This window comes from Ammospiza nelsoni, chromosome 2, assembly GCF_027579445.1.
Source record: "Ammospiza nelsoni isolate bAmmNel1 chromosome 2, bAmmNel1.pri, whole genome shotgun sequence".
In the NCBI taxonomy this organism is placed as follows: domain Eukaryota; kingdom Metazoa; phylum Chordata; class Aves; order Passeriformes; family Passerellidae; genus Ammospiza; species Ammospiza nelsoni.
The window spans coordinates 45660723-45686729 of NC_080634.1; the positions used below are offsets into that span (position 1 = coordinate 45660723).

The following is a 26007-nucleotide window of genomic DNA, read 5'->3' on the forward strand; positions in this document are numbered from 1 at the left end:
CCTCCTCCCTCATCCACAATTTTACACAGCAAACAGCTCTGCCTTTCCTGCCCAGAGCTCCATTCCAATTAGCTGTGGACTGCAGGGAAAACACTGCAGCTACATCAATATAAAATGGTGTAACACAAGGGAGAACTAGGCCCTCTGTCTTAAAAGCTCAACATTGGTCTTGGTGATTTGCATGGGCAGTATTTTCCCACGTAATCCTCTTCACTGTAATTCAGAGAAGTAAAGCAAACACTGCAGAGGTAGTAGCTGAGTTTGGCCATTGTTTTGTTAACATATGCACACAGTGCTAGCCACTGTTATTACCTCAATGCACAATCTTTATTCTGCTATTTTAAAAGAGGCAACAGCTGCAGCCTGCATTAAAAATATCTTTCACAAAATATCTTTCACCTTAAAAAAACAAAGAAAACTCTACAGATAGTAGAGAAAGCATCACAGGCTACAACTTTTCTAGAATCACACACCAGTTTCCCTGATCATAGTAACTCTTTTGAACCCTCACACAATCCAGGGATCTGCACACTGCTTCCAGTTCCCCTTCACAGAACACATGGTAATAGCGGTGGAAAACAGGGCTGAGTTCTTGCAATTCTTTGGAGCCACCTCGAACCACCACTGTATCAACACTTTCCTCTTTCTTTTTTGTACCACCTTTCATGTGCCAGGGAACCAGCAAATCTTGAGAGTGAAAGGAAGTTCTGTTAGTGTGAACAGGCAGTCTGAAGTCTGCTGCTGGCTTGGCACCACAGCTTTCATCCTTCAAGTCATTAAGGAGTTGGTCAGAACATGCTGAGTCTTGGCTGCTGTTATCAGGCCCTTGGTCACTAAATGGTCTCTGGGCTATGTCAGCATTTACTTCCCTGTCTTTGTTTTTACTACCATTCTTTTCCTTAAGATATTTAGACTTCTGGTTTTTGTATTCTTGTTCCATTGCCCAGACATAAATGAGTGCTGTTCCACCAGGTCTTAGAAGCCGAACTAGTTCCCGGATAGTAGCCAGTCTCCGCTCCTGGAAAGGAAAAGCCAAAGTGTGAAGCTGCTACATAAATAAGAAGACAAGAGAATGGAATGGCAGGAGTTTCTCCTTACCCAAGATACAATAAAACTTGAAAAGGACGTGTTTTTTCCCACTATTTATTTTCATTCATAATATAGCCCATCACTGTGTGCAAGCCAAGACATTTTCCTAAACACAATTTCTTCATCAAGACATCATTCATGTCAAGCACTGGAATAAGGCTGTCCAGGGCAGTGGTGGGTTCACCATCCCTGGAGGTATTTAACCACATTGCCCTGTAGATGTGGCACTCAGGGACATGGTTTAGTGGTGAACTTGGCAATGCTGGGTTAACAGTGGAACTTGATGATCTTAAAGGTCTCTTCCAACCTCAATGATTCTACTAATCTCTTTCCATTTGAAAATAATTCTGTGCTGAGCATGATTTCTTGGACATTTCAGCCCACCTGGAAATGACAGACACCTTTTCAAGAAGGTGATTCAGTATTTAAAATCCCAGATTGAAATCTACCACACCTGATGATGCACAGGCTAAGTTTGCAGCTGAAGGAGTCAGACTTACAGCTTAAACACAGGTCCTCTGACCACACAGAGATATGTCAGCCTTCTCCAAAACAGAGTTCCTTCTACTTTTTTTTTACTGGATTTGGAAACATTCACTGCATTTATGGTATGGAAAGCTCCATGGGGCCCCTCTAAGATAGTCTAAAAACTTGTTACCATGGCACAGTTCCTGCCAGGAGAACCTTATCCAGCCCAGAGATACAGCAGTCTGGTGAGCAGTCTCCCTTTTGTTTGGAGATGGACAACCAATGCACAGATTAAAAAACACAAAATCACAAGATCTGTCCAAGAGCCCAATATCTGACCCAGGAAACAATAGATGTCTTTACTCACAAAGCAGAGCCCCCTTCTCCAGTGTCATTAATTACAAGCACATGAAAATGAAACCCAAACATAAGACCAAAGCTTCAGGGGGAGCAAGGGCATCTGAGAAGCAGGAGGAGAATGTGAACAGAAAGTCTAAGAAGCAGCAGTAGCTTAACTCTGCTCTGACCACTGCTTACACCAAATGCAAACCTTGGATTTCTTCCCATTGTGTTCTTGCCTTTGCTTGCATTGCAGTATTAGCAGCTCTGCACAGCAACCCAACAGTACAGTGGAGCAGAGGGGGGTGACTTACTGCTGTGGAGAAGTGGTGGATGACAGCAATAGAGATGCAGGCGTCACAGGAACCGCTGCGGATTGGCACTGACAGGGCATCACAGACAAACGCCTGGAAATGCTTTTCTCCACAAATATCCACCAGGTTTTTGCTGCGATCACAGCCAACCTAGAAGAGAAAATGTTTCATTAAGCTTTTCATGAGAGGATAATTACAAGACTGGAATATGATTTTCATTTGATGCTTATAGTAATAGAGTCATCACAGTCTCCTACTGAGGGAACAGAAGTGTGAGAAAATAGCCTTAAGAGGAGTATATAGTTCCCAGGTACAGACAAAAAGAAAACAACCCTGATGCAGACTGAAAACAAAGATGAAAGACTGGATGTTAGACAGCTCATTATAGCACCCTCATTTTGAACCAGCTTAAGACAGACCAGGTTTCAACCTAACTTTACTTCAAAATTCATTCAAGGTGTCTTGAAATGAGCAAAATGAGATGTGACCTAATCTCAGTATGCTCTTTTCATTTCAACTGCCATTTTTAACTTGACAACATTTAAAGCACGCAAATAGTGAACTCACAAAAGCTGATCTACAAGTTTAAACAATTATCCAGTGACTTTGGTGGTATCACTAAAGTATGGCATACAGCTTCAGTCGTCACCCAGGTTTTGTCATTTCAGTGGGAGGAAGTGCTCAGATGTCTTTCTCTTACCCCTCATTATCACAATGCACAAAAGATTTGAGCTCAACATAATTTTACAAGGTTCTATACAGTCCAGTGAAGTGACCCCTAGAACCATTTCTGAATACCTAATAAAACATTGGTTTTTTTCCCCTTTTAAACCCCTCAGTCAGCCCGCTATGTTTGCCCAGGGTCCACATCAAAGGCGTAAGACAAAACTTACCATCTTTGAAAAATCAGCATCTAGAAGTGTTTTTTACATGCTTGCATAAAAACAATTGATCAAAACACCTTCTGAAAGAAATAGTGAGGCATGTGCCACCCTTGCTTTCATGTCTGCCATGCATACTGAATACGCAAACCAAAGCCCTGCTACCAGGTTGTATACCAAACTCTGCATGTATCAGAATTATAAATTTATTAATTTATCATTTGTTTTCAATGACTAGCAACAAGTAGATAGTAGAGAACAGGTTCAGAATCCTAAATAATTACTGTTGACAGTGTTTATTGCATCTGACACTGAAAGAATACCAAACCGTCTTTGACGCAGGAAGAATAGCAAAAAACTCACCCTGCTTAATCAACCCAGAAGAGACAACAGCACCACCAAAATTAAAAACCTCTTTTGCAATGATTAATGAAAACATATTTATTTTCCATCATAATTTTTCATTTTATCTGTTCAAGTCCTTTTATCTTTCAGCCTACCACCACAGTTTTGAAGAAAACCAGAATTCTGCTCCAGTGAAAGCTTACCAGTGAGCTGCCTTCTACTCAGGTCCCTGACTTTTGATCCAAAGTAAATGAAACAGTTGTGAAAATGCCAACCTGACAATACAGAATAATCCTCCACTAAAACCTACAAATATGTACATATTAGCCAATTAACAATAAACAGACCTGAAAAGATCAATCCTAACATTGCTTTCTTCACACTCATTCCTTGGTCTCTTGCATTTACTGAAGAACTGAGTGAATTGTGTTGTTTATGAATTAAAAAAAGGAAACCCTTGCTTACTTGAATGCAAACAAATCCCCATCATTTTACACTGGCAGCCAGCTGAAGTGTCTTTAAATTACTCTGACAACCTGCATGTTAGTGATTGCACATCTCATTACCAGTACCTTTAACGACTTCTGCAATTAAGACATTGGCTTGCAGTACTTAATAATAAAACTCAAAGCATCAAATTCACTGCTGGCAGAAGGACGAAGAAGAAAACTTGGAGCTTCCACTGATGTCAAGCTTTCCCAGAAAGAACTGCTTTGGACCTCCACATCTAGAGTGAAAATGGGCTGGATAATGGAACACAATCCCCCGTTCCCAAAATGACCTTGAAAAGGACTACAATGTATGTTGATGAAATCCAAAAAACTGAGAATGAGAACAAAGGCATGACTGCCAGATTGCAAAGTTCTCATTTGCATCTAAATTATAGCAAATATTTTGAGGTCAGGTTTACTTGTATTGACATACTTTCTAAAGCAAATATAAATCCAAAGCAAAAAGATGCTGTTTCACAGTGAAAATGGAGACCTTGAAACAGAACACTTTGAACACACAGCTGCTCTGCAACAGGTATTCTAGGCTAAAACTTTACGTGGTTTTATATGTAAACAGGTCACTAGGTGCTATACATATATGCATAAATGGTGAACAAAAGAATCACCACAGATGCCTGGCATTGAGACTAGGTAACTTTAGCATCTTTCTAGAATTATCTCTAAGTGATATTTCAAAATAATGATAATCACCACATTCCTGCATTTTCTGACTTACAAGAAACATGCATTCATTAAAAACCAAAATACACTTGTTTCAGTCACTTAAAAAACCAATAAGGTAGCAAAAAGCTACCTTAAATTAGTCTATCTGTGGTTTTTATGAGTACAGAAAACATTTACAGCAAGGGGCAGAGATCCCAAACTCAACTTTTCCCAATACCATTACGAACCAATTTTTAAATTTTAAAGCATGAAAAAGCTTTGATTTGATGAAATTTTATCTACAGAAGAGTTCAAAGGACTGTTTTAATTGAGAACAGGCTTTTCTCTCTCTAATTAAATATATAATCAAAACATTTAAAACTAATCTCAAAATATAGCTGGAAAGCTTTCATTTTTGCCAGTTCATATCTCTATTTCCAATGCTCAGGACAGGATATTTAGTGTCTTTGCTGGCATCTCTTCCAGAAGAGTGGAGAAAGGCAGATGAATTAATATTAGTCCAGTGTCTAAACCCAGAAGAATCTAGTACATCTGTTGGTGAGTCAAGCTATATGTGTATGTTCTTAGGCTTTCTATTTCTTATTATCTATGATTCTTCTCAATCATTTCTTATACCTCAGCTTTCCAAATCAAATTCCTTTCTCAAACTCCACAATTTCTCATATATATCTCAAATAGCATGGCTGATTATTCAGCTGAGTCTACCTCAGCAAGTCCACCTCTCAGCAAGTCACTCCACACCTTTCAAAATTCCCATAAAGGAGGCTGGCTTCTCAGATTTTGCTCCAGACATCCATTCCCACATCCCTTTCTGAGAAGTACCTCTCTTCACCATCTCTTCACCACTATTTGTGATGTAAACAATGGCTCACAGGAGCTCAAGAGTGGCCACTGACAGTTACCGTGACTGAAATCCATTTGGATTTCAGGCACTGATTTTCAGTGTATAAGGATAAATATTAACTGCATCCAACTCTTACCTGAAGACAGGAAATCTGTATTAGTATATAACACCTGTGACTTGTCTAAGTGTTCAGCAGCTCTGTACTGACTTCCTGGAAACGGGTAACATAGGCATTTATGCCATCCTGCTCCTTCATGTTCCCATGCACCTTCACCTCCACCTTTACAGCAAGGAGTAGCTAAAGTAGATTTTATAAAATCAATTCAATGCAGTGGTTTGGTATAGATCACTGGGGGAAAAAGACACTAATAAATAGCTTGCTTTGTAGTTATGCTACAAATCTGCAAAAGATAAACCCTCTTACATGCTGAAAAAAAGATAAGTAAAGACAGGTTGAGGTTACCCACCACTACGTGTTTTCTTTCTATATTATCTCATTATAACTAACTCAGCCTGGTAGACTTAGTTCATGTAAGTATCTGGGAACCTGATTTATTCAGCACATTACAGAGCAATGAACAAAACGACATCTAATTCTGAAATACAGCCACGAAATGGAATTATGTCGCTCTCCAGAGACAAGCCTCAGCTATAACTGACAGCATGAGAAGCTCAAGAAACCAAATTACATTCCAGCAAACAATTCATCTGAGCCAGGCTTTCAGCATTGCTTTCATGTAGTGTTTTGCTTTTCCATTGTATGTAGTCAGGGTATCTCTGAAAGCAAAGTGCTGTGCCTAAGACATGGAGTTCATTTCTCAGTGACAGAGCAACAGAATCAAGTTGAGCAATTCAGCTTTTATTCTAGTTTTGTGCTGCTCTTGCCCAGTTTCTTCTGAGCTCTCTTCTCAGACCTCTCACCCATTTAATGACTCTTATTCACTGAGAGAAAAAAGCAGGAAAGGTTCATCTCTGTCACCCTTCAATTGCTAAGATATGGTGAACTTACTCCAGGTATACATTTACTAATTGGTTTTGTCCCTCCTGCTTTTACCCACTACTAAAAAGTCCTTGGGAGAAGAATCTATTCCCAATTTGTACAAACCCAGTGAACTAAAAGCCACCCAACTTTATGCAACTATACCACAGAAAATATTCAGTCTCTCTCCTCCCCACACCCTGGAAAAATCAAATTTTTATATAGTTCTAGTAGATCTCAGTTTGGGACAGTAATGAAGAAAACAGCGGTGCACATCTCAGAGCAAAAGTCTTGTGAAATATAAACTGTGTTACCAATTACCCCTGAATGACACACACACACAACAGAAATAGGAATATCTGTATTAAAGAAAATCATTCTGGCTCTTCTATTGGCATTTTTTCCCCTATCATCAGTACTCTGTCAAGCAGAGAAATTTCTTTATACAAAAACAAAGCATATCTACCCTATAGCATTTTCAGTTATTTGCCACTGAATTTCCCAGCAATTTATCAGTTCAATTAAAAATGTAAACCACAAATTTGAAAGACTTCCATGGCTTTTCATTCACGCTGTAGCCTTGCGAGGATTTTGAATGTTCCTGCAGAGACTTACACATCACCACACCTACCTGAACACTGGAAATAAGGAGACAAAGCTAAAGTGCATAGAAATTAATGAGATCATAGCAACAACATCAATGAAACCCTCGTGGTAATCAGGGGAATGGCTAAGGCTGGAACACACTGTTCCATAAAAAGAAAAGCTCTGCTTACAGAGATGATTATTAAGCTTCAAAGCACCTAAATAAAATCTGTTAAAATAATTCCCCCAAATGAGATTAAGGGAGGAGAGAATTGTGGAAAAACAACACTAAACCATGTCTCTTTTTTGCTGTCATTTAAACAATAACAAGGTGTGCGAGACAGAAAAAGTAATCTGAAACTGTTAAATTCAACATTTCTCCAGCCTTTGTGCTAGCTACATCAGACATGGATTCCATCTCTAGCTGATACATCCTTAATCTGAATTTGTTTGGCAGGGGATTGCTGCTCTCTCACTGTGTCAGAATAATGCAGCCATTACAGCAGTGTCACTTTTGCTGAGCACGGATGGACTCGTGCATTTCATTGTCACACGGGATACTCAAGTAGATGAGGCCACCTTTAATCATCCAGGGAAACTGAATCAACTACAACAGCACAGGCTGCAGTGGAGATGTTTTCAGACACTACCTGAAAAGTAAAACATCAAGAGAGCTACCCTAGCTGTGATCTACCAATAGCACTGCTACTTAAAGCATAAAAGCATATTGCTTGCCTTCAGGAAATGCTTGCCTCAGGTTTTCAGTACTTCTGAGTCAAAACACCCCAAGCTGCAGAACTGTGCCAGCAGTGCCTTTCCCAATTCCTACACAACTCCTAATTTCACAGCACTGCTTTATTGCTTCTTTCCCAACAGGACCTGGGCTCAGAGCTCCATTACACTGTGCACAAAAAAGAGACCTAGAGTTTACTAAGTTATGCCTGGATTTTATTCTTCCAACTAAACATGAGTAAATAAGGAAGAAAACTGATGCCCTGCATCTAGAGACCATTTCTTTTATCCCAACAATGCACCTGATACATAAAACATTCTGTAATCCCTCTCCCTCAGCTACATGATTAAACCACGGTAGGTGGAACAGCACTTGAGATACCTTGCCAAAAGTTTAAAAACATCTGTAAACACAATATACACAGGGTTTTCTTTAACCACACTTAGGCTGCTACAGAAAAAAAAAATCTGGTAGAAAGGAGGAGCCAAGCCCATTCTCCTGAGGCTCTGTGCTGACTTGTAGATGAAAACAACCAAATGCAAAGCCTAGAGTCTATCTCCATTTAAGAACCACTAGTTGTCACCACTGGAAAATAAAATGTCAAGGAAGGCCAACTGAATGAAGCAATTCCCAGATTCTATTTTTCAACTGTTTCAACTGCTTCTTTAATAGTTTCCTCCCTTTCATTGTTATTTTTTATGGTTTTTATTTCTCCTGCAGACACACATGAAATTAGGTAACTCCTAAAGTAACAGAGAGGATCTGGCTTTACTTTTACTGCCAGCCAATATGTGATCTTTCCTTTCCTTAGCTGTTAATTGTGTCTAGAAAACAGACTGATGCTGGCAATTTCTGAATACAGTATCTTGCATTAATTTCACTTTACAAGTCTACCACAAACCTCAGCAACTGCAATTTACCAGATCGATTCTAGGAGCAGTCAACCCTCATGATACTCTAATAAATGTTTCTCCTCTCTAGTTAGGCTTGCTGATTTTTCTTACAGCAGTCAAGACTGAAAGACAAAAAGACTGAAACATACTGAAATTAATAATTGGGCTGCAGCAGTCAGGCTGCAATAAAGATGCCTACTTATTAATTGGTTGATGTTGTTCTAGCCCATAAGAACAGTAAGGGAGATAATTTACTAATACAAACAGCATTGTAAATAACAACTTCTCTTTTTTAGCTGAATATAAATAACAGGACAGAAACTCCTGAAAAAGACAAACAACTCCAAGTTTTACTATCAATAATGAATGCCTTGCCCTACATAGAAGTTTTCAAGTCTGACGGATTTCAGAGTGTTACACAGGACAAACATGTGAAAGAATCAGACAATCCTGGAACGAAAGAGAGCAGATACCATAACACACACTTCTCTGAGATTTCTCTTGGCTTAAAACAAGGGCAAGTTTGACTCTTTTTGAATTCCCCCAAATAGGATCTTTTAAATATTTGCAGTGAAAGCTATCTTTTGGTTCATATTTGTACATACATAATCTTGTAAAACTGGACTAAGTACAGACTGTAAGACAGTGAAAGAAAGAAAATGAGAAGAATTATGTCAGAACTGTCTAAAAGTGAAGAAAAGGGAGTGAAAGGCCAGAAGTCTGTACCGAAGTTGAAAGCTCCCTGTGAATTTTATGTTGGCATATTTACTGGGCCTGTGCAAAGAGGCAGAGGTAGAACAGCCAAACATGACATCATTCACAAGTGAGACATGTCACCAGGCCACAGAGGTTATGAAAAATAGCATTGCCCATGAAGATTTCACCCACTCACCAAACAAATGAAAATTTCATTGGAAGCATTCAGATTGTCCAACCCTTTAATAAATTTATTCAACACCAATGACAAGAAAGGCTAAACCATCCATTACAATTTTTCAATCTGCTGCATCCATTACTATATTTCTCAACATATTTTGAATTATAAAGCAGCAGTGGCTTTGAAAAAAAGAAAAAGGTAAAGCACATAAAGAATACAAGTGGAAACTTTAGACAATTGGTACTTGATCTTGGACCAGGAAATAGCTTTCTGTTCTTGGCATTCTTGCAATGCCAGCTTGAACTTCCAGCAAGTGCATGACAGAATAAATACCAGAACCAGTGAAAACAAATGATAGGAGCTACTACTTACCATGTACAAATCCTCATTGATGCCAAGGTACTTCCCATTGCCACAACCAATATCAGCCACTATTGACCCTGTTGGCAGGGACCTGAGAAACTCCACAATTTGGGGCCATGGGCTGTGCCTGGTACTGCTGAAGTGTGTGGCAATCTCTTCATACACCTTGTGTACATATTCTTGCTCCAGCTTTGAGGCCTCCATCTCATTCTGGGGAAATGAGGGCTGCACTGGTCTCTGCTGTCCTTTCTGGCTGTCACAGACAGATGGGTAAACTAGATACAGCAACAGATACAAAATATTAATTTTAAATCAATTCCTCTTTGATTAAGAATATTTACTAAAATTAAATTAAAAGTGAAATATTAAAATGCAAAAAATGTTTCAATCCTCCTGTATCTTTCAAAAACTGAAACACAGGTCAAACTACATAAGTGTTTGATGACCTGAAAATAAGTAACCAGCCCACATGTACCAGAGGCTGTTTGCAGTGATCATTAATCTGCTATGTTAATGATGTTTATGTTCTCAAAACTGAGATAGTGCTCTCAATGCCAAAGACCACGACATCATTGCAATTCAGCTCTGAAATTCTGTTTTAAGGGCATAAATGGACTTCAGTTCCATGTATTCATTGAGCCACCTGTCTATTATTATTTCTACTGCCCTAAGGCACTTTACGTGGTTCTGTCACAGCAGATATGACTACTTCTTCTTCTCTAATGTACCTATTTTCTCAAAATTAGAGGCTCCTTCAAAAACAAAAAAAATCAAAACTGAGGAAAAAACTTGAAGAATAGTAATTATTTCTATTTTGTTACATTATTAAGCACTTGAAATGCCAATGACACAGAAGACTCCAGATTACTTGCCTGGCTCTGAAGCAAGCCAAATGCTTTTCTGTATAGAGAAACTCCAGCAACCACATGAATGCAAGCAATTCAAGCCATATAAAATGCTATGAACCATCCAGGAATACCTATAATGACTGCCAAAACTACCCAAAAGAATCAAATTATTTTCCCAAAGCAAAAAAAGCTACCTATTGGTGACAAATAGCAATTTTGACTTGAAGCTTGCCTCAAGACACTTACTGCAATTGCAAGGGCTTCTCCTCACTTTCCTGAATGTAAATGAAGTCCTTGTTTCCCTTCGATTTAATGTTAAATCCTCAACATCAGCAGTGATTGTTCTAACCTTTTGCCCAAGTTCTGATGCTTGAACAACATCATATTTTCTGGGTGTGATCCTAAAATAAAGAAACACAAAGTAAAGGAATAATTCCATTTGCATCAGAAAAAAAAACCACAATCCATCTTTGTAAGAAGGGAATCCCTACACTGAGAGAAATATGATTACAACGTCCTATTTAACATATTTCTGCCTCTCAGTTTTCAACTTATTCAATTTCAGAGAGAAAAGAGATGACACATTAATAATATGAATTGAAGTGTTGTTTAATTGCATGTAATTACATTTCCCTTCCCTCCCTCCATTTTCTTCCATAAAGCTTGATTGTTTATTTGTCTAGTACTTTTTTAATAAATATTTTTTAAAATATATTTATTTTTGTCCTGTTTTTGGCTGGGATAGAGTTAATTTCCTTCTAAGCATCTGTGCTAACAGCAGCAGTGCTGTGTTTTGGATTTAGTATGTGAATAATGTTGGTGACATACTGATGTTGCAGTTGTTTCTCAGTAATGCTTAGTCCAAGTGAGGACTTTCCAGTTTCCCATGCTCTGCCAGTGAGGAGGGCACAAGAAGCAGGGACAGAGCACGGCCGGGCCAGCTGACCCAAACTGGCCAGAGGGATATTTCACACCAGAGAGCATCCTGCTCAGTGTATGAACTGGGGGACGGGCTGGGCATCAGTCACTGGGTGGTGAACAACTGCACTGTGCATCTCTTGTCTCTCCTGGGCTTTGTTCCTCTCTCTCATTTCCTTTCATTACTATTACAAGGACTTCCCAATGTCAAAAATAAAATGCTGCCACCCCCTCTTGCTCAGCACAGAGTGGTTTTACTATTGCAGCGCCAAGGAATATAGTTTTGCCAAGTTATCCAACCAAATATGAAAAACATGACTAATGAATTTCATCAGAAAAGTCAGAATTCTACTTTCACCTATGAGTCAAAAAGAGAATACATCTTTTGTCCTCCTTGATGACACTGCATAAGCTTATTTCTAAACCATGTGTTTCCCTTTCACAGAGAACTGAATAAAAATGCTTCTCCTGTGCACTTTGTTAATGGGGTCAAAAGAAAGTCTCTAATTCCTTGGCATCCAAGCATACACACTGTAAACATGTCCAGATTAATTTCAAAACTGACTCTTGTGCTCTTACAATTTGACTTCTGAAGTGCAGATAAAAGGCATCACAAATGTTACTAAATCTATTTTGACGTTATGTATGCAAGTGAATTAGTTACAACTTCGTGCTGATGATTTTAATTTTGATTACAATATGACATTCTGGCGGCATCATGCAAAGCTTACTCCAGGTGAGTATCTTGACCCATTACTGCTTATAAAAACATATAGAAGAAATATATTTAGGAAAGGTGGACAAAAACCAGCACAGAAACCATTTGTACATGAGTAGAAAGTTCTGGGACCTTCATTTTCTATGTAGTTTATTCATGAAAGTTCTTGAAAGACAACAATCACTTGAAGGTACAAGGGAGTTAGGTAATAATCTCATTCCACGTTTCAATAGACAGATACACTATTCCAACTTCAGTGGCTTCTGGCCAGTATTGTAAGTGCCCAGCATGTATCCTTCTGCCTCCTGGGAGTGTGGTTGCCCAGGGCTGGCTTGGAAGGAGCAGAGCTGGTAGCCCTAGAGGAAGCTGAGGCCTCAGAAGGGGCGAGCCCTCCTTTCCCTGTGTTTAAATGGAGGCTGTCCCCCTGGCCCTTGTTCCAGTTACAGCCTCAGATGCATGCCCAGCTCTGTCTGTGCACAGCCACTACCCTGACCTGGGGCTGGTGTTCCAAACTGGCCTCAGCACAGCCCATGGAGCTGCCTGATGCCTGGGGTTGGGGACCGGCCACCGGCTTCCCTGGTCAGCAATGGCACTGACACGGAAACTGCACTGTGTTCTCAGAGCTGTACGTGACCTTTCCAAAAGGCAGCTGACGGTATTAGACAGGACAGCATAAGAAGATTACAATGCTGGTATCTGTATTCAGTCCTGTATGTCCAACAACAAGGGAGTTCACTGCCCTGGGCTTCTATACTGAGGCACATCAGAAGTATCAAGTGCTTTTTACAACTTTATTTAATTTAACAAGGGAATATACAGGTGGTATAGGAGCTCTCTAAAATTAACACTGTAAAGGTTATTAGGGATTTCATATTCACCTGTTTTCATAATACATATTAACCAGCAAAATTAAAAGGCAGAAAAATTTCTGCCAATAAAAGGATTTGGTGTTTAATTGACACAGAATGTAATTAGTGCCTCCAACTGACTGCTAAATCAGTGATGGCTTGGGTCAAACAAAGGAAGAAATGCTTACTATGGGCATTTCTGTCCAATACAGGGTTGCCATATGCTCCTGAAATGCATTACTGTCACACTCAGAGCTGAGCAAGGTTTTAGCCTTTTTGCCAATTTCAGCACTCCAATTTTAAGTATCTCCCAGTGGTGCATGATTTAAAAAGCATGTATTTAAATTCTACAATAAGCACAGCCTCAAGATGTATTTCAATAAATACTCTTAGCAGCGTCCCAAAACTGCTCAATGCACTCTTACCAGTAGTAAAGTGTCCCTAAAGTAGCTGGGAGCAGCTCAGGAAGACTCCCCTCTGCCACCCTCAAGCTCTCAGTGCAGGGGAAGTCAATCTTTTAAACTCTCAAGTCCCTCTCTCAAGCCTTTGGCATCTGTAATCTAATGGGGAAAGTTGTGGGCTGAAAAGAGAGAAAGGGAATGGTGACACTAATTGCACTACAATCAATTCTTTGCCAGCTCAGAGTCATTGAGAACTTTCACACTGCAGATGTGAGAATGATCTCCAACTGAAACTTACGACAGCAGCAGGAAACTACACCTCAGGGACTGGCAATTAGCTCCCTAAATCCCCAAGTTTTTCAATTTAACCTAAGCAGCATCTGAGCAGAGGAGTGAATTTGGATATTAATTATAAAACTTGACTTGATTTCTTTCAGGCAATTTTAAACACAGAGTGTCTTTAAAAAACCAAACAAACAACATTTATTACTCCTCTATTTTCAGCAATGCAGGGACTCTTACACATACCCATGTGTCCACAGGTATCTGGATTCTCCAGTCATCACCAATAAACTGCATCGGGGCAACATAATTGCCACTGTATGGCCATCAGGGTGTTTGAAATCCATCACAATCTAAAAAGAAACAAAATCAGTCACCATGAAAGAGCATGACTTCTAGAGCTTCATATACAAGCCAGGTATTCTTAAGTCCTAGCTTTGTTTGTTTCTCTAATGTGTTCAACTGAATATTACTATGAAACAGCTACATATTTCCTAGGGATGCAAAAGCCTCCAGGTCCCCTGTCCTAAAACTCCCTCCCTTTCAGCACAATGTTCAAATCTCAGGCAGTCACAAATATATGCATATAGAGATAATTATAATTACATAGTAATTTCTTTTCACAGTAAACACTTTGTAAGAACAGTAGCACTGTTCAATCTCTGTGTACCTGTGAGGCAGGAAAGGACTGCTATCCCACAACTAAAGGCAGCTGCATGAGAGGAAGAGAAGGCTCATTTGCTGTATCTCAAGCATCTGAAAATTATGTACCTGGACTAAGGCCATCAGCTACTGTCTTTTTGTGATGTCTACACAGAGAGACAAGTTTCTCCACAGGGTTATTCATGCTAGTGTAAAATGTAGAGCTAAGTGATGTGGAATGACCCCATGCCCTCTGGAACTGCCTATCTGCTCACAGTGGATGAGCTGAGACAATTAGCTCAGTAGATACATAACATGCAGATAAACAGTATTAGGTGAGAGAAATAATTTCCAACCTGCCCACATTCTTGGAGATTTGAAGCACAACAAGCACATCCCAAGATCCTGACTAACATGCTAACTAACAGACCATCCTTTTATTATCTGTCATCTGGCTTCCAGCCATGGCTATATACTGAGGTAACGCTTTCAGCTTTATTCCAATTTCACAGCCCAGAGGGCAGTGCTACATTTTGCTTCTGCTTGGGCTAGGAATGTTATCCTTTTACATTTCCCAAATGAGAGAAACTCTTGCTGTGGAAAATAAGGAGCAGGTCATTTAAGCAAGCCAAATGAGTTACAGAAGACTTACTGAAAAGGAAAAGTGGTCAAAACCTACTCAAGTCAGCAGTTCCTGGTACACTGGAGAATTACCACCATGAAAGTGTTGCCATCTGATTTGTAACCTACTAAGTATGCAATTTAAAAGCAGACTTACTCCAGTATGCCAGATTGAAACAAATTAGGCAGTTCTCCTTCTGCTTACAGATGTGCTTCACAAAGAAAAAGTGGTGCAACAATCAGTCATTCAGCACAAAAACCCAGCATGACAGAGACTGAATAGGCAAGACTCTTAAACACTACAAATTGCCACTAACAACAATTACTATTTAATGTTGTGCACACTGAAGCAAAGCACAGTGGCATTTACATTTTTTAGGGAAAAAATTATTTATGCTGTACTACCACTCAGAGTGACACAGCTTCTCCTGTTGGGCTATCTAAGGCAAAAAGTGATAAAGGTGACAAACAGTGGGGTTGGAAGGGGTAGAGAGATATCAGGGAAGAGAAATAAAGCATAACTATAAGCTCTGATTAATGATCATGAAATGCTTCAATAGCTGCACAAAGAGATGAATGGCAGCCACTTGCTACTGTACTCCTTCCTTCAGAGTTTGCAATTTCTTCTAGGAAACCTCAAAGAAGCATGTGGTGAGAAAGGAGAAAATACAGTGGACTTTACAAATCTCATGGGGATGCTGTCCTGTAAAGCATAATATCAACAAGTCTCTGCAAAAAGATGCAGCTGTCTGGAAAGGCAAATAAATCAGAAGATAACTAAACAGGACCAGCAAGTAAAGAAAGAAAAAGAGGAGTGAAGTGGTCAGATGAAATGGGTGAGATGATGCCTCAGTCTGTATTATGCCTCTCTGGCTCACTGCTGCTGGGGACATGAGTGAGGGGACAAGAGAGAGTCTGGGTTCTTCAGCAGTATGATATAATAAGAACACAAGAATGTCTAGATTCCTTCCTGGAAGGAATCCTGTTGCCCCACTGGCCCTCTTTCTGAGTCAGTAGTAACAAAAAAGCTCTATTCTTGCAGATGATATTAAAAAAAGGTACCTTATCCCCATGAATCAATGAGGAGACCTTTAATGGGTCCCCCAAGAGGACCTTGTTCCCTTTCACTTCAGCATGCCAGGCTGGTGACTCCATACGAAGTAGTGGGAAACAACAGTATCTCCAGCTCCCTGCCTTCTCTGCTGTTTTACCTCATTCATCTCCAATTCCTTTTCCCCCACCATCTGTGTGACCCCAGAGTCTCTTCATAGGAGATGTTCCTCAAACCCTGTCCTGTAAACAACTGTGCATCCAAAACAGAGGTTCAGAGTGTTCTACAGGCAGGTGACACCTTGGGAATGAGAGGCCACAAAACTATCCCCAGCAGCTGGATTTTCAGGCAGCAATGGCAGGAAAATAAACAAGAGAAGAGCCTGTTCCCCTGGCTGAATTTCAACAACACTAACCCAAGAATAAATACATTTCTGATGGTGCAGAATTTGAGGCTAAAAAGCAAGAATTCATCTTGGTGACATCTAGTTCTCATCAGAACAGAATCCCAGCTCTGTTCCAGCTTTTCTGGGAAGGGAAAGCTTCTGTACTATAATGTCACTTTATGTAGCTGCTCCCCATCTAACTGAATTTCATCCTTATGAAAAGCTGTGATGATTTGGGAAGGAAAACATAAACAAACTATTAATTTACTTGCAAATGGGCAATGACATTAAGTAATTAGCGGTAATTAAAAGAGTCAAAAGTCTAAATCCAAAACTGAATTTTTGCTTATGAAGCAGATTGAGGTCCTAAGCTAGAATATATTAAGGTTTTGCACTGATCTATTAACAACAAATTTGACATTGCAATTGAGACAGAGAATAAAATTTAAGGAACACCTGAAGAAAATTATTATAATTGCTATGTTTCATTTCTTTACCTAGACTAATTGCACCTGAATGCTTAAAAAACCAAGCACAAATACTTCCTCTGTCCTTTGTTTACAGCACAGGAAAGAACATTCAATCCAGAAGGATTTCTGAAGAACCCTATTCTTATCTCTGGCAAGCCTGCTGCTGACTGAAGTAGAAAACATTCCCACACTGCTCTATGTGTCTTTATCCTGGCAGAGCATTCTCAATTGTCACTGTCAAACACGCACGCACACAGAAGATTAACGCATTTGCTCCTCTTTTTAATTTACTAAGGACTTACAATCAATAAAGCAACTTTGCCACTGCTGAATCAATCTGCTTCATGACAGCTTTGCTCCACAGGAGCTATTTCCAATTACTATTTTTGTTTTTACCTATCTTCTTTTTTCTCTTAGATGGCAGAGTCAATAAAGATCAAATAGCTCATGGTGTATCATCCAAGGATTACAATCAAAACATAAAAACAGTGGGTGTTATATAAGTTTTACCTTTTTCCTTCCACTATGGAAAAAGTGAGTCAATGAATATAGCAAAAAACCCCAAAACTTAAAAGAAACAGCTAATATCTACTTGTGGTTTTAAATAATTTGTCATGATGCCAAGTTATTTAAGAGAAAATGTTCATGACAAGGGAGCACATGAACCGGTAAACAGCTTTCAAGGATGGCTAAACCTCAAAGCAAAGAGACACCCACATCGTGAACATTGTTCCTTGTGGCATAAAATATGGCAAAATGCAAAAATGAGAAAATAGTCCAACATAAGAAGGGAATAAAGTATCTTTTTGTTAACACCTCAGGGTGCAGAAGTCTGCACCACCTTTCAGTGAAGTGGTACTGTACTTCATGAAAGAGTAGGAGGATGAAGGTGAATGACTGATCTATCAAACAAGTAAAGATTCAAAGGCAAAACAGAAAAAATGCAGCAGAGCTATAAAGACAATGTCAATAAGAAATTCACAGCTACAGTGGGGATCAGCAATTCTTTTTCTAAGCTTTGTCTCTGATGCAATTTGTATTTGATGATAATAGACTACCTTAGACGAAACATACTCTAAAGCTAAAAAAAGCACAATGTGGAATGCTTCTCAAGTCTCTGACATTATTTACTGAATTTTCAGAGAGCAAAGACACATTATCAGCCTACATAACAGTTTCCCACATGTAAAACAGATGAAAAAGAATGTCTACTTCAAAGACAGCTGAGAGGTTTAGAGCCCACACACAGAGCTTGAACAACACAGTGGGGCTCTATGCAGAGACAAGAGCCTGCTGGCTCACACAGGATCAAGGCAATTAATTGGTAACATACAGCACCTTTCACTGCAAAAACCATGCTAAATTCCAAAATTCGGGACTCAGAAAATGCTGAATTTTCAAAGGAAAGCAATTAGGATTATTTTTCCTGAATAATCCACATCATAAGAAATTTACCTTATGTAATATATGCAGATATTTACATCATGTATCATGTACATACTCTGGCCATACTTCAGAAAACAAGTGCAGCACTGACAATCGTGATGATGAACTATTTCAGTACTGCCTTTCTCAAAAATCTCACAACACATGTGCAGGCCTCCCCCATATCAGATCTATACTAAAGCATACCATCTCTTGCTAAGCCTGTTTATCCACTTAGGCACTATGGTGATGTTGCTCAGATGCTTAATATACTTACTAGGCTTTCTATCTTCAAAAGTTGTATTCAATTTTCCATCCATGCAACATGTTACTATCTTCCTGAATTCTCTGTGTCATTTTAAGTATCTATGTGTTTCTTTCTCTTAATCAAAGTCTAGCATATAAGTGTTTAAAAAATATTTCAATATATGGACACTTCATTCTTTTATACCTGACGTCTCACCTTGTTATGATTTTCTTGCTATGCCCATGGAGTGGAGTGCATGCACTGAACAGCACACCAGTATCTCTGCCAGTTACTCAGTATGTCACTGACTCCATGATACAAATTCCTTTATTGTCTCACCTCTCTCTAAAAGATTTGTGTAGTGCACAAGAAGAGGAAAACTATTGCAGCTTTCAAGCTAACCACAGTTGGATGGAGGAGCTTCCAACCCTCTGCAGGCGTTGCCTTTTGTACCCAGGGAACCTCACCTCTAGAGGTTCACCAACACCAAGTCATGAGAAATTATCAGTCACCTTACTAAGCTGGATGCCAGCTCCTTGTGATGTCCAGCGAGGTGGCTGCTCTGCCCAGCCTTGGCAGAGGTTGGGATGCTGGTGGTACTTATGGCACTATCCCACCAACTTCTGCTCAAACTGACTCCTTGTTTCAAAAGCCTTTAAATATGTCAGTTCCTACTGCTCTAAAAGTATCAAGTTTCTTTTGTATGTCAGGACATTACCTGTGCTCTTTGCATCTTCCCAGATCATTACTTGTGTTAAAACTCAATGTTGTATATTAGACTCATATATAAAAGGCTTTCAACGCCTACACTAAAAGGCAATAGTTTCATTACCACTGCTCCCCCCTCTCTCTCCCCCAAGAGGTACAGATGTGTCCTTTCTGGGAAGTGCTATCTAACCCAAGCACAAAACCTTGGTGTCCTTTTGTGAATCCAGAGTCAGAGTCAGCCAAGTTCCCAACAAGAACAAATTTAGTCATTCTCACTAACATTTCATCTTCATCCTTTAATAAATTGCCTCCCTAGCTCTTAGCTTATACTCTTTTAGTACACAGAAAGCAAGAGGCTAATGCTGTTAGTTTTCATTTAATTTCTTTTACTGACTTAGCATCCTCTGCAGTATTTTCCCATTATTTCAGTGATATATCTTCCCTCACATCCATGGGTGCTACTACGCTGACATACAGGGAATTGCATCCAACTATACCAGGGCAGAATGTGCCTGAAATGCACCAAATCATTCATCTTCCTTTCCAAAGGAAAGGAAATTTCTAAGGTTTTGCATCTCTTGCTTTCGAATGGAGGACAGTTCAATGGAAGAGCACAAGAGGACTCCTACACATCCTGACCCCTTCCTTATTTACATGTCGAACACTGTACCAAATGTCCACCAAGAAACCACTAAACAAGTCCTTACAACACAGACACAGTTGTTCTGTAATAATCACAAATTTATATGCAAGTATAATATATAGAGGATCCTAATATTTAGGATATTTAGACGATCCTAATATAGAGGATCCTAAATGGATGTGTGTGGCAGCACATGGTCTATGTGATGCTGTGGAATATCTGTAATTTTCCCACCCATTTAGAAAAGTTCTCAAGAGGTTTTCAATATCTAAGTAGAAAGGGAAACACTTCAGCATTCAAAAAGCACATCTCACCTTTCTAAACCATTGATTGTATACCAATACCTATGGAAATACACACAATTCTCACATTTCTGAGGGTGCAAATACACATAAGCAGGACTCTCTTCAACTGTAATTTTACATCCATTCCACACTACCTGTACATTTATCATCCTGTCATCAACCATTGCAGGCTTTAATTGCAAGTTTTCTACAGCAGAAGCATTGTGAGCAACAGGGAATAAAGCCTCCATGCTATATAAACAATAATTGATACAGCAAAAACCAGGCTTTGCCTGAGTAATATTGCCAAACATGGAATAAAACAGGTAAGTGTAATTTGCAAGAAAGAGGACCTGAAATATTTACATTCAAAGTGTAGACTCATACCAAGTACTAGTGTGGCACAGACCCACCAGTTCTTGTAAAATAGCCCAAGTCCTTGCAGGTTTAATGTATTTCAAGGAATGGGTAAAATATGCTGCATATTCATTATCCCATACTGTGGAAAACCATCTTCTCTTACAAACACTGGGATTGTTCATCAAACCTAACTCTCCTCTGCAGCTCTCAGCTTTCTGCTTGGAGTGCTGTAGTACAGGAATTCAGGCTAACTTTAAGACTAGGGTGGAAACAGGCAAATCAGTTCAAGATTAAGATCTACATTTGGCCTTAGATTTTAAAAACATTTGACCTTAGATTTTAAAGATTTTAAAACAACCCAACTGGGGAACTGAAACCTATGAAATGAAACGAAATGTCTAAGCCAGCATGAGCTGAATTACCCCATAGGCTGGGCTGACTCAATCCCCACTGATTACAGAGGAGCTCAGGCATGCAGCACACAGGTACCCCTACCTGTAAATACTAAAATTTCAGTCTTAATCCTGGACTAAATACCATTGACAACAAATTATTTCATAAGGCATCCACACATGGATTCAACAGATGCTTCAACTCTGTTTAAAAGAGTCCTACTTTAATTGAAACTGAGTCCTGCACTATTATCATCACTAAAATCTCGGCCCCTATATACTGAGAAAGTTGCCTGGAAACAGTGTGGTGCTGAATACCTGTACTTCAAAGGGATGAAATGATGAATTTATGCCCTCAGAGTCTGAAACAAAGGTCAGCTAGTCCTTCTCATACCTGCATCTAACAGCTGTCCCAGAAATCATTACAATAAAAGAGAACTACCAGGATATAAGACGTGCAAACTATGCCTTCCCAAACTAATTCTTGCATCATATCTCATAAGGGCTGACAAGACATGGTTTTTCATCTATTGCTATAGAAACTACCATATGGCCTGTCTCTTAATCCTCTGCATCTTCACTGTAAAAGGGAAATCTACTTAGGAACAGAGATTTGGGCATGAATTTAAAGAAATTGCTTACATACATTAAGAAACCTCATTCCTTAGCAATCAAAAGCATATAACCCTCAACTCCCTCCCCTAAAAAGAAACGCAAAAAACCCCCAAAGAACTAATGGAAGTTATCTTCTTAGTTAACAATGTCTCCTGTGGCCACAAAGTATAATTCAAAACACTACTTGACACAAAGACACTTGTTTAAAATAATTTGAAGAAAATTGTTTTATCAATTACTCAATTGCTACATGTCACCCCACAGAGCTCCCACACATCTGACATATACATGTTATTTTAGAACAGGGAAAACAACCATAAAGGAAAAACAGATTCTGAAATTTGGATGGGAAGTATTCCAACACTGCTGATTTTCATCATAAAGGACATAATCTCTTTCTTCTGTCTTCTCCATCTGCTTCATTAGCACAATGACTGTCTTCTCAAAATCCAGCCAAAGTTACTCAAAAGGGCTCTAACCAGGGCCTCAACATCTGAATTTACAACTGACTGCATGAATGCACATGGCAGAGATGCAGGCAGTAACAGGAAGGGCAGGAGGAACAAGAACACCTCCCAAGGAACTATGAAATGTCCACTTTTCTGCTTTCTGCTGCACCATCAGCCTTGCTTTCCTCCAACCATTTCTCTGCTGCCCCAGCAGCCAGACCAGGGTTTTCCCTGCACTGCCCGTGGGCAGCACAGACAGGCTGCCTGCCTGCCTGCTTGCTTCTCTGCTAAGGGCACAACTCTCCCACTGACAGAATCCTTCTGCCAAGTGTATCAGCATCACAGGTCTGACAGCTCCAGCACACCTTAACTGCTCAACATTGCCAGCTCCTCAGCAAAAGTTTATCTCTACTGCAACGAGAGCCCTCTGGAGAAACCCCTCTCAAAACATAGCTGATAAGAAAAACAGAAACAGAACACTAAAGCATGCAGAATACTCAGATTTGTAGGATAGTATAAACGCAGACAGACTTCAAACCTCATGTGCTACCACTTACTGCTATTACAAATTCCAGTCCAAAGCCATGAGACACAATACACCACAGCAGGAGCTCAACAAGTTAAGTTTGTTTCTTTGCTTATAGGCTACTTGTGATGATTAGTAGTGACTGACTAGGCATTTCTACATGAAATTTGCCACAGTCTTAAAATAGGCTCCTAGGACAATAGAGATGACATCAACAGCTTAGGTTGATGATGACATCAACAGATTAGGTTTCCTTATTGAATTCCAAAACAGAAGTACAGTTGAAATGCAACACCTAAAGATAACTTTTTAGTTCACCAGTTCAGCCTGTTTGCTGTTAACTGGTAGCAGACACCAAGATTCCATTTCACACAGCAAATACTGACCTCCTAAAAATAATATGTGGAATTACAGTAACTTTCAGTGATGAACCTCTTGACAAAACAAAAAATCCTTTAAAAAATGAAGAAATTAGTAACTACTAAAAAGCAGCACAAAGGTTTCTATCAAAAATTTTAACTATTTCAAGAATGACAACTCAAAACCTGACTAAAAAACAACTTCAGCTGTAAAAATACCAGTTGAAATGTAAATTCAAATGCTCTGTTAGTTTTCATAGAATCACAGAATAGCTTGGTTTGGAAGTGACCTTCAAGAGCATCTAGCTCTAAATCCCCTGCCAGGGGCAGGGACACATTCCACTACACCAGCTCAAAGCAGCACCCAGCATGGCCTTGAACCCTTCCATGGGTTCATCCCTTCCAATGGGGCATTCACAACTTCCCATGTCTTACCAGCCTCATGGTAAAGAATTTCTCCCAAATATCTAATCTGAATCTCCCCTCTTTCAGTATCCATTACTCCAAACCATTCAACGATTACTCTACATTTTGTCACTACACTCCCTGATAAGGAATCCCTGTCCAACTTTTCTGTAGGCCCCTTTCAAGTACTGGAAAACTCCCCAGCCATCTTTTCTTTAGGTTGAACAATCCTAACTTTCTCACCTTGTCTTCACAGCAGAAGCTCCAGCTCTTTTATCAATTTTATAATCCCCCTCTATACTGTCTCCAAAAGGTCCTTGTCCTGCTTATGTTGGCAGCCCCAGAGCTGGATGCAGAACTCCAAGAGGGGTCTCATGAGAGCAGAGCAGAGGGGGAAGATCCCCTCCCTCAACCTGTTAACCACACTGCTTTTAATGGTCTCCTATCTGATGCTTCTTTTCTTTTATTACAATAACCTTTTTTTTCCCCTGCTGGAATAAATACAAACTTCATAGTTAAACAGTTAATTAATCTCACCACCACAGAAGAATGGTTCATGTATCATAGTGAAGGATACATGGGAGGCATGAAGTGCAAAAGAGGAAAAAAAAAAGGTTTTAATTTAAAATGAGTGGTACCATATACCATAGTATAAGGTTTTTCCAAGATTGTTACCTATCTACATTTTTCCTACCACATGAAAACCAATTAGAAATATGTAGCAATAGCTATGGAATAGCAAGATACTTTTTAGAGAGTACATTTGCTTCCCTGAAAAATTCAGTATCTGTATTTGTGTGTCACGGTAGCGCCTTAACAGCCAGACGTCTGAGAATTGAAAATGAAATGGTGCTGTCTCAGCATACAAAATAAGCACACTACAGAAACAGCAAATAGCCTGGAGACAACAGGTTCTGGTAAAACAGAATCAAGCTGCTAAAGGTATTAAGCAGAAGCTTTCCTTCATTATTTAGCAGTTATGACCCCAATTAGAAAATCTTAAGCCCTACTGCAGACTGCAAACATTTTAGAAAGTATTTCAGTCACAGTAGGTGCTCTCTCACAATCACACAAAAATAACTGGAACCATATGATATTTCTTATAGCATCTCAATGTATTTTTCTGTGTGATATTGAGTGGATTTAATTTTCAAATTCTTCCTAATTGCCGTTTCTTATATCTCTTTCCACATTCACTTTGGATACACTGCCCAGAGCAGTTCAGCAGACAAAGAGAATATTCTTCCACAACCCTTTCTCAACACCAAAACAGCTCAAACAAAACACAGGATGCTAAAAAGAACAACCAACTAACCGTGAAGAAAGCAAACTGTTAAGAACCAGGAGAAGCCACAGCTCTGCCTTCCCCCTCAGTAGCCAAAATAATGGACCATGAACAGGAAACAAAACCACTACAGAGAATGGAGAAAAGCAACTTCCCACTCTAGCAGACCCAGGAGAAATAGCTCAGCAAGTCACAGTACATTCAGCAATCAAAACACAGGGTGCCTTCCTTCCTCAGCACTGAAGTAGGAGCTACTGGGCTTTGCATAGTGGGGAACAGCTTTATGGAAAGGTATGGACTATGATAAGTTTCCTCCTTCTGTGGAGAGGAAGGCAGGCTGGTACCAATCCAACAGAAGGGAGAAAGGAGACCAACCTTTTCAGAGTTATTTATCTGGTATTGGCCTACTCATAGTAAATACCCAGCCTCAGACAAAGAGGCAGCTGGAAACTGTAATGTCACACCAATATGAAAGGGGAGCCAAAAAGAATATTTTTAAATACAAAATCTTGAAATATGGCTCTGTCATAGCTTAGCTTTGATCTTGTTCTTCCCAAGTAGCTGAGGAGGTAACAGAGAAAGCAACATCTCCACACTGCTGTCCTGTTTCTTCACAAATTACTGCCATACAGCTTCTGGGGAAATAATGCTACCAAATCATTGTTCTGAGGGCAATTCTGACCAAACCAGAATGCTCTTCTTGTACCATCTCCATGCAAATTGAAATTGGTTAGCAGATTCCTACAGTACTTGGGAAACAAATGCTTATCTACATTAATGGCACACAGTGGGTGCCTCGCTCTTGTTACCCTAGCTAAAACAGGATTTAGCCTATCAACAACCAAAGATGTTTTTCTTTACTGCAGGACAAGTTCCCTCTGAACAGTTTACATGAAAGCTGGGCTTTCAGGATCCTTGCAAGAGTTAAAATAACTCATAAGGTGGAAACATCAGCAGTACATGTTGGTATCTGTGAACAGAATCCTGTATGCAAATGGGGAAGAGACATCCAGCACAGAAATAAAAACTCAGAACAGAATGTCTCACCTTTCCCAAAACAGGCAGCTAGACTGTTGTATTTCCATGAAGGGGCTACAGGGTTTGTTACTTATCTCAGAGGGCATATTTCAATGTTCAATTATGTCAAAAGGAAGTTTTCCCTTTTGGTACTTCTTGTATCCCATCCAAGCTCAGTGACACTCAACCATGGTATGACATGCATGGACAGAAATAAACACAC

General features: G+C 39.6%; 1 protein-coding gene across 1 annotated transcript in view; it reads right to left on the reverse strand.

Annotated features, from left to right (window-relative positions):
* Nucleotides 1–302: 302 nt before the first annotated feature.
* ALKBH8 (alkB homolog 8, tRNA methyltransferase) overlaps nucleotides 303–26007 on the reverse strand; it is a 43513-nt gene continuing 17808 nt past the window's right edge. Inside the window, exons 9-13 of the mRNA XM_059465886.1 lie at nucleotides 14147–14253; nucleotides 10980–11134; nucleotides 9895–10160; nucleotides 2211–2360; nucleotides 303–1018 (exon numbers count right to left, since the gene is read on the reverse strand). Coding sequence (XP_059321869.1) covers nucleotides 449–1018; nucleotides 2211–2360; nucleotides 9895–10160; nucleotides 10980–11134; nucleotides 14147–14253 — 1248 coding nt within the window. The 3' untranslated portion in view covers nucleotides 303–448. The remainder of the gene's footprint in view (nucleotides 1019–2210; nucleotides 2361–9894; nucleotides 10161–10979; nucleotides 11135–14146; nucleotides 14254–26007) is intronic.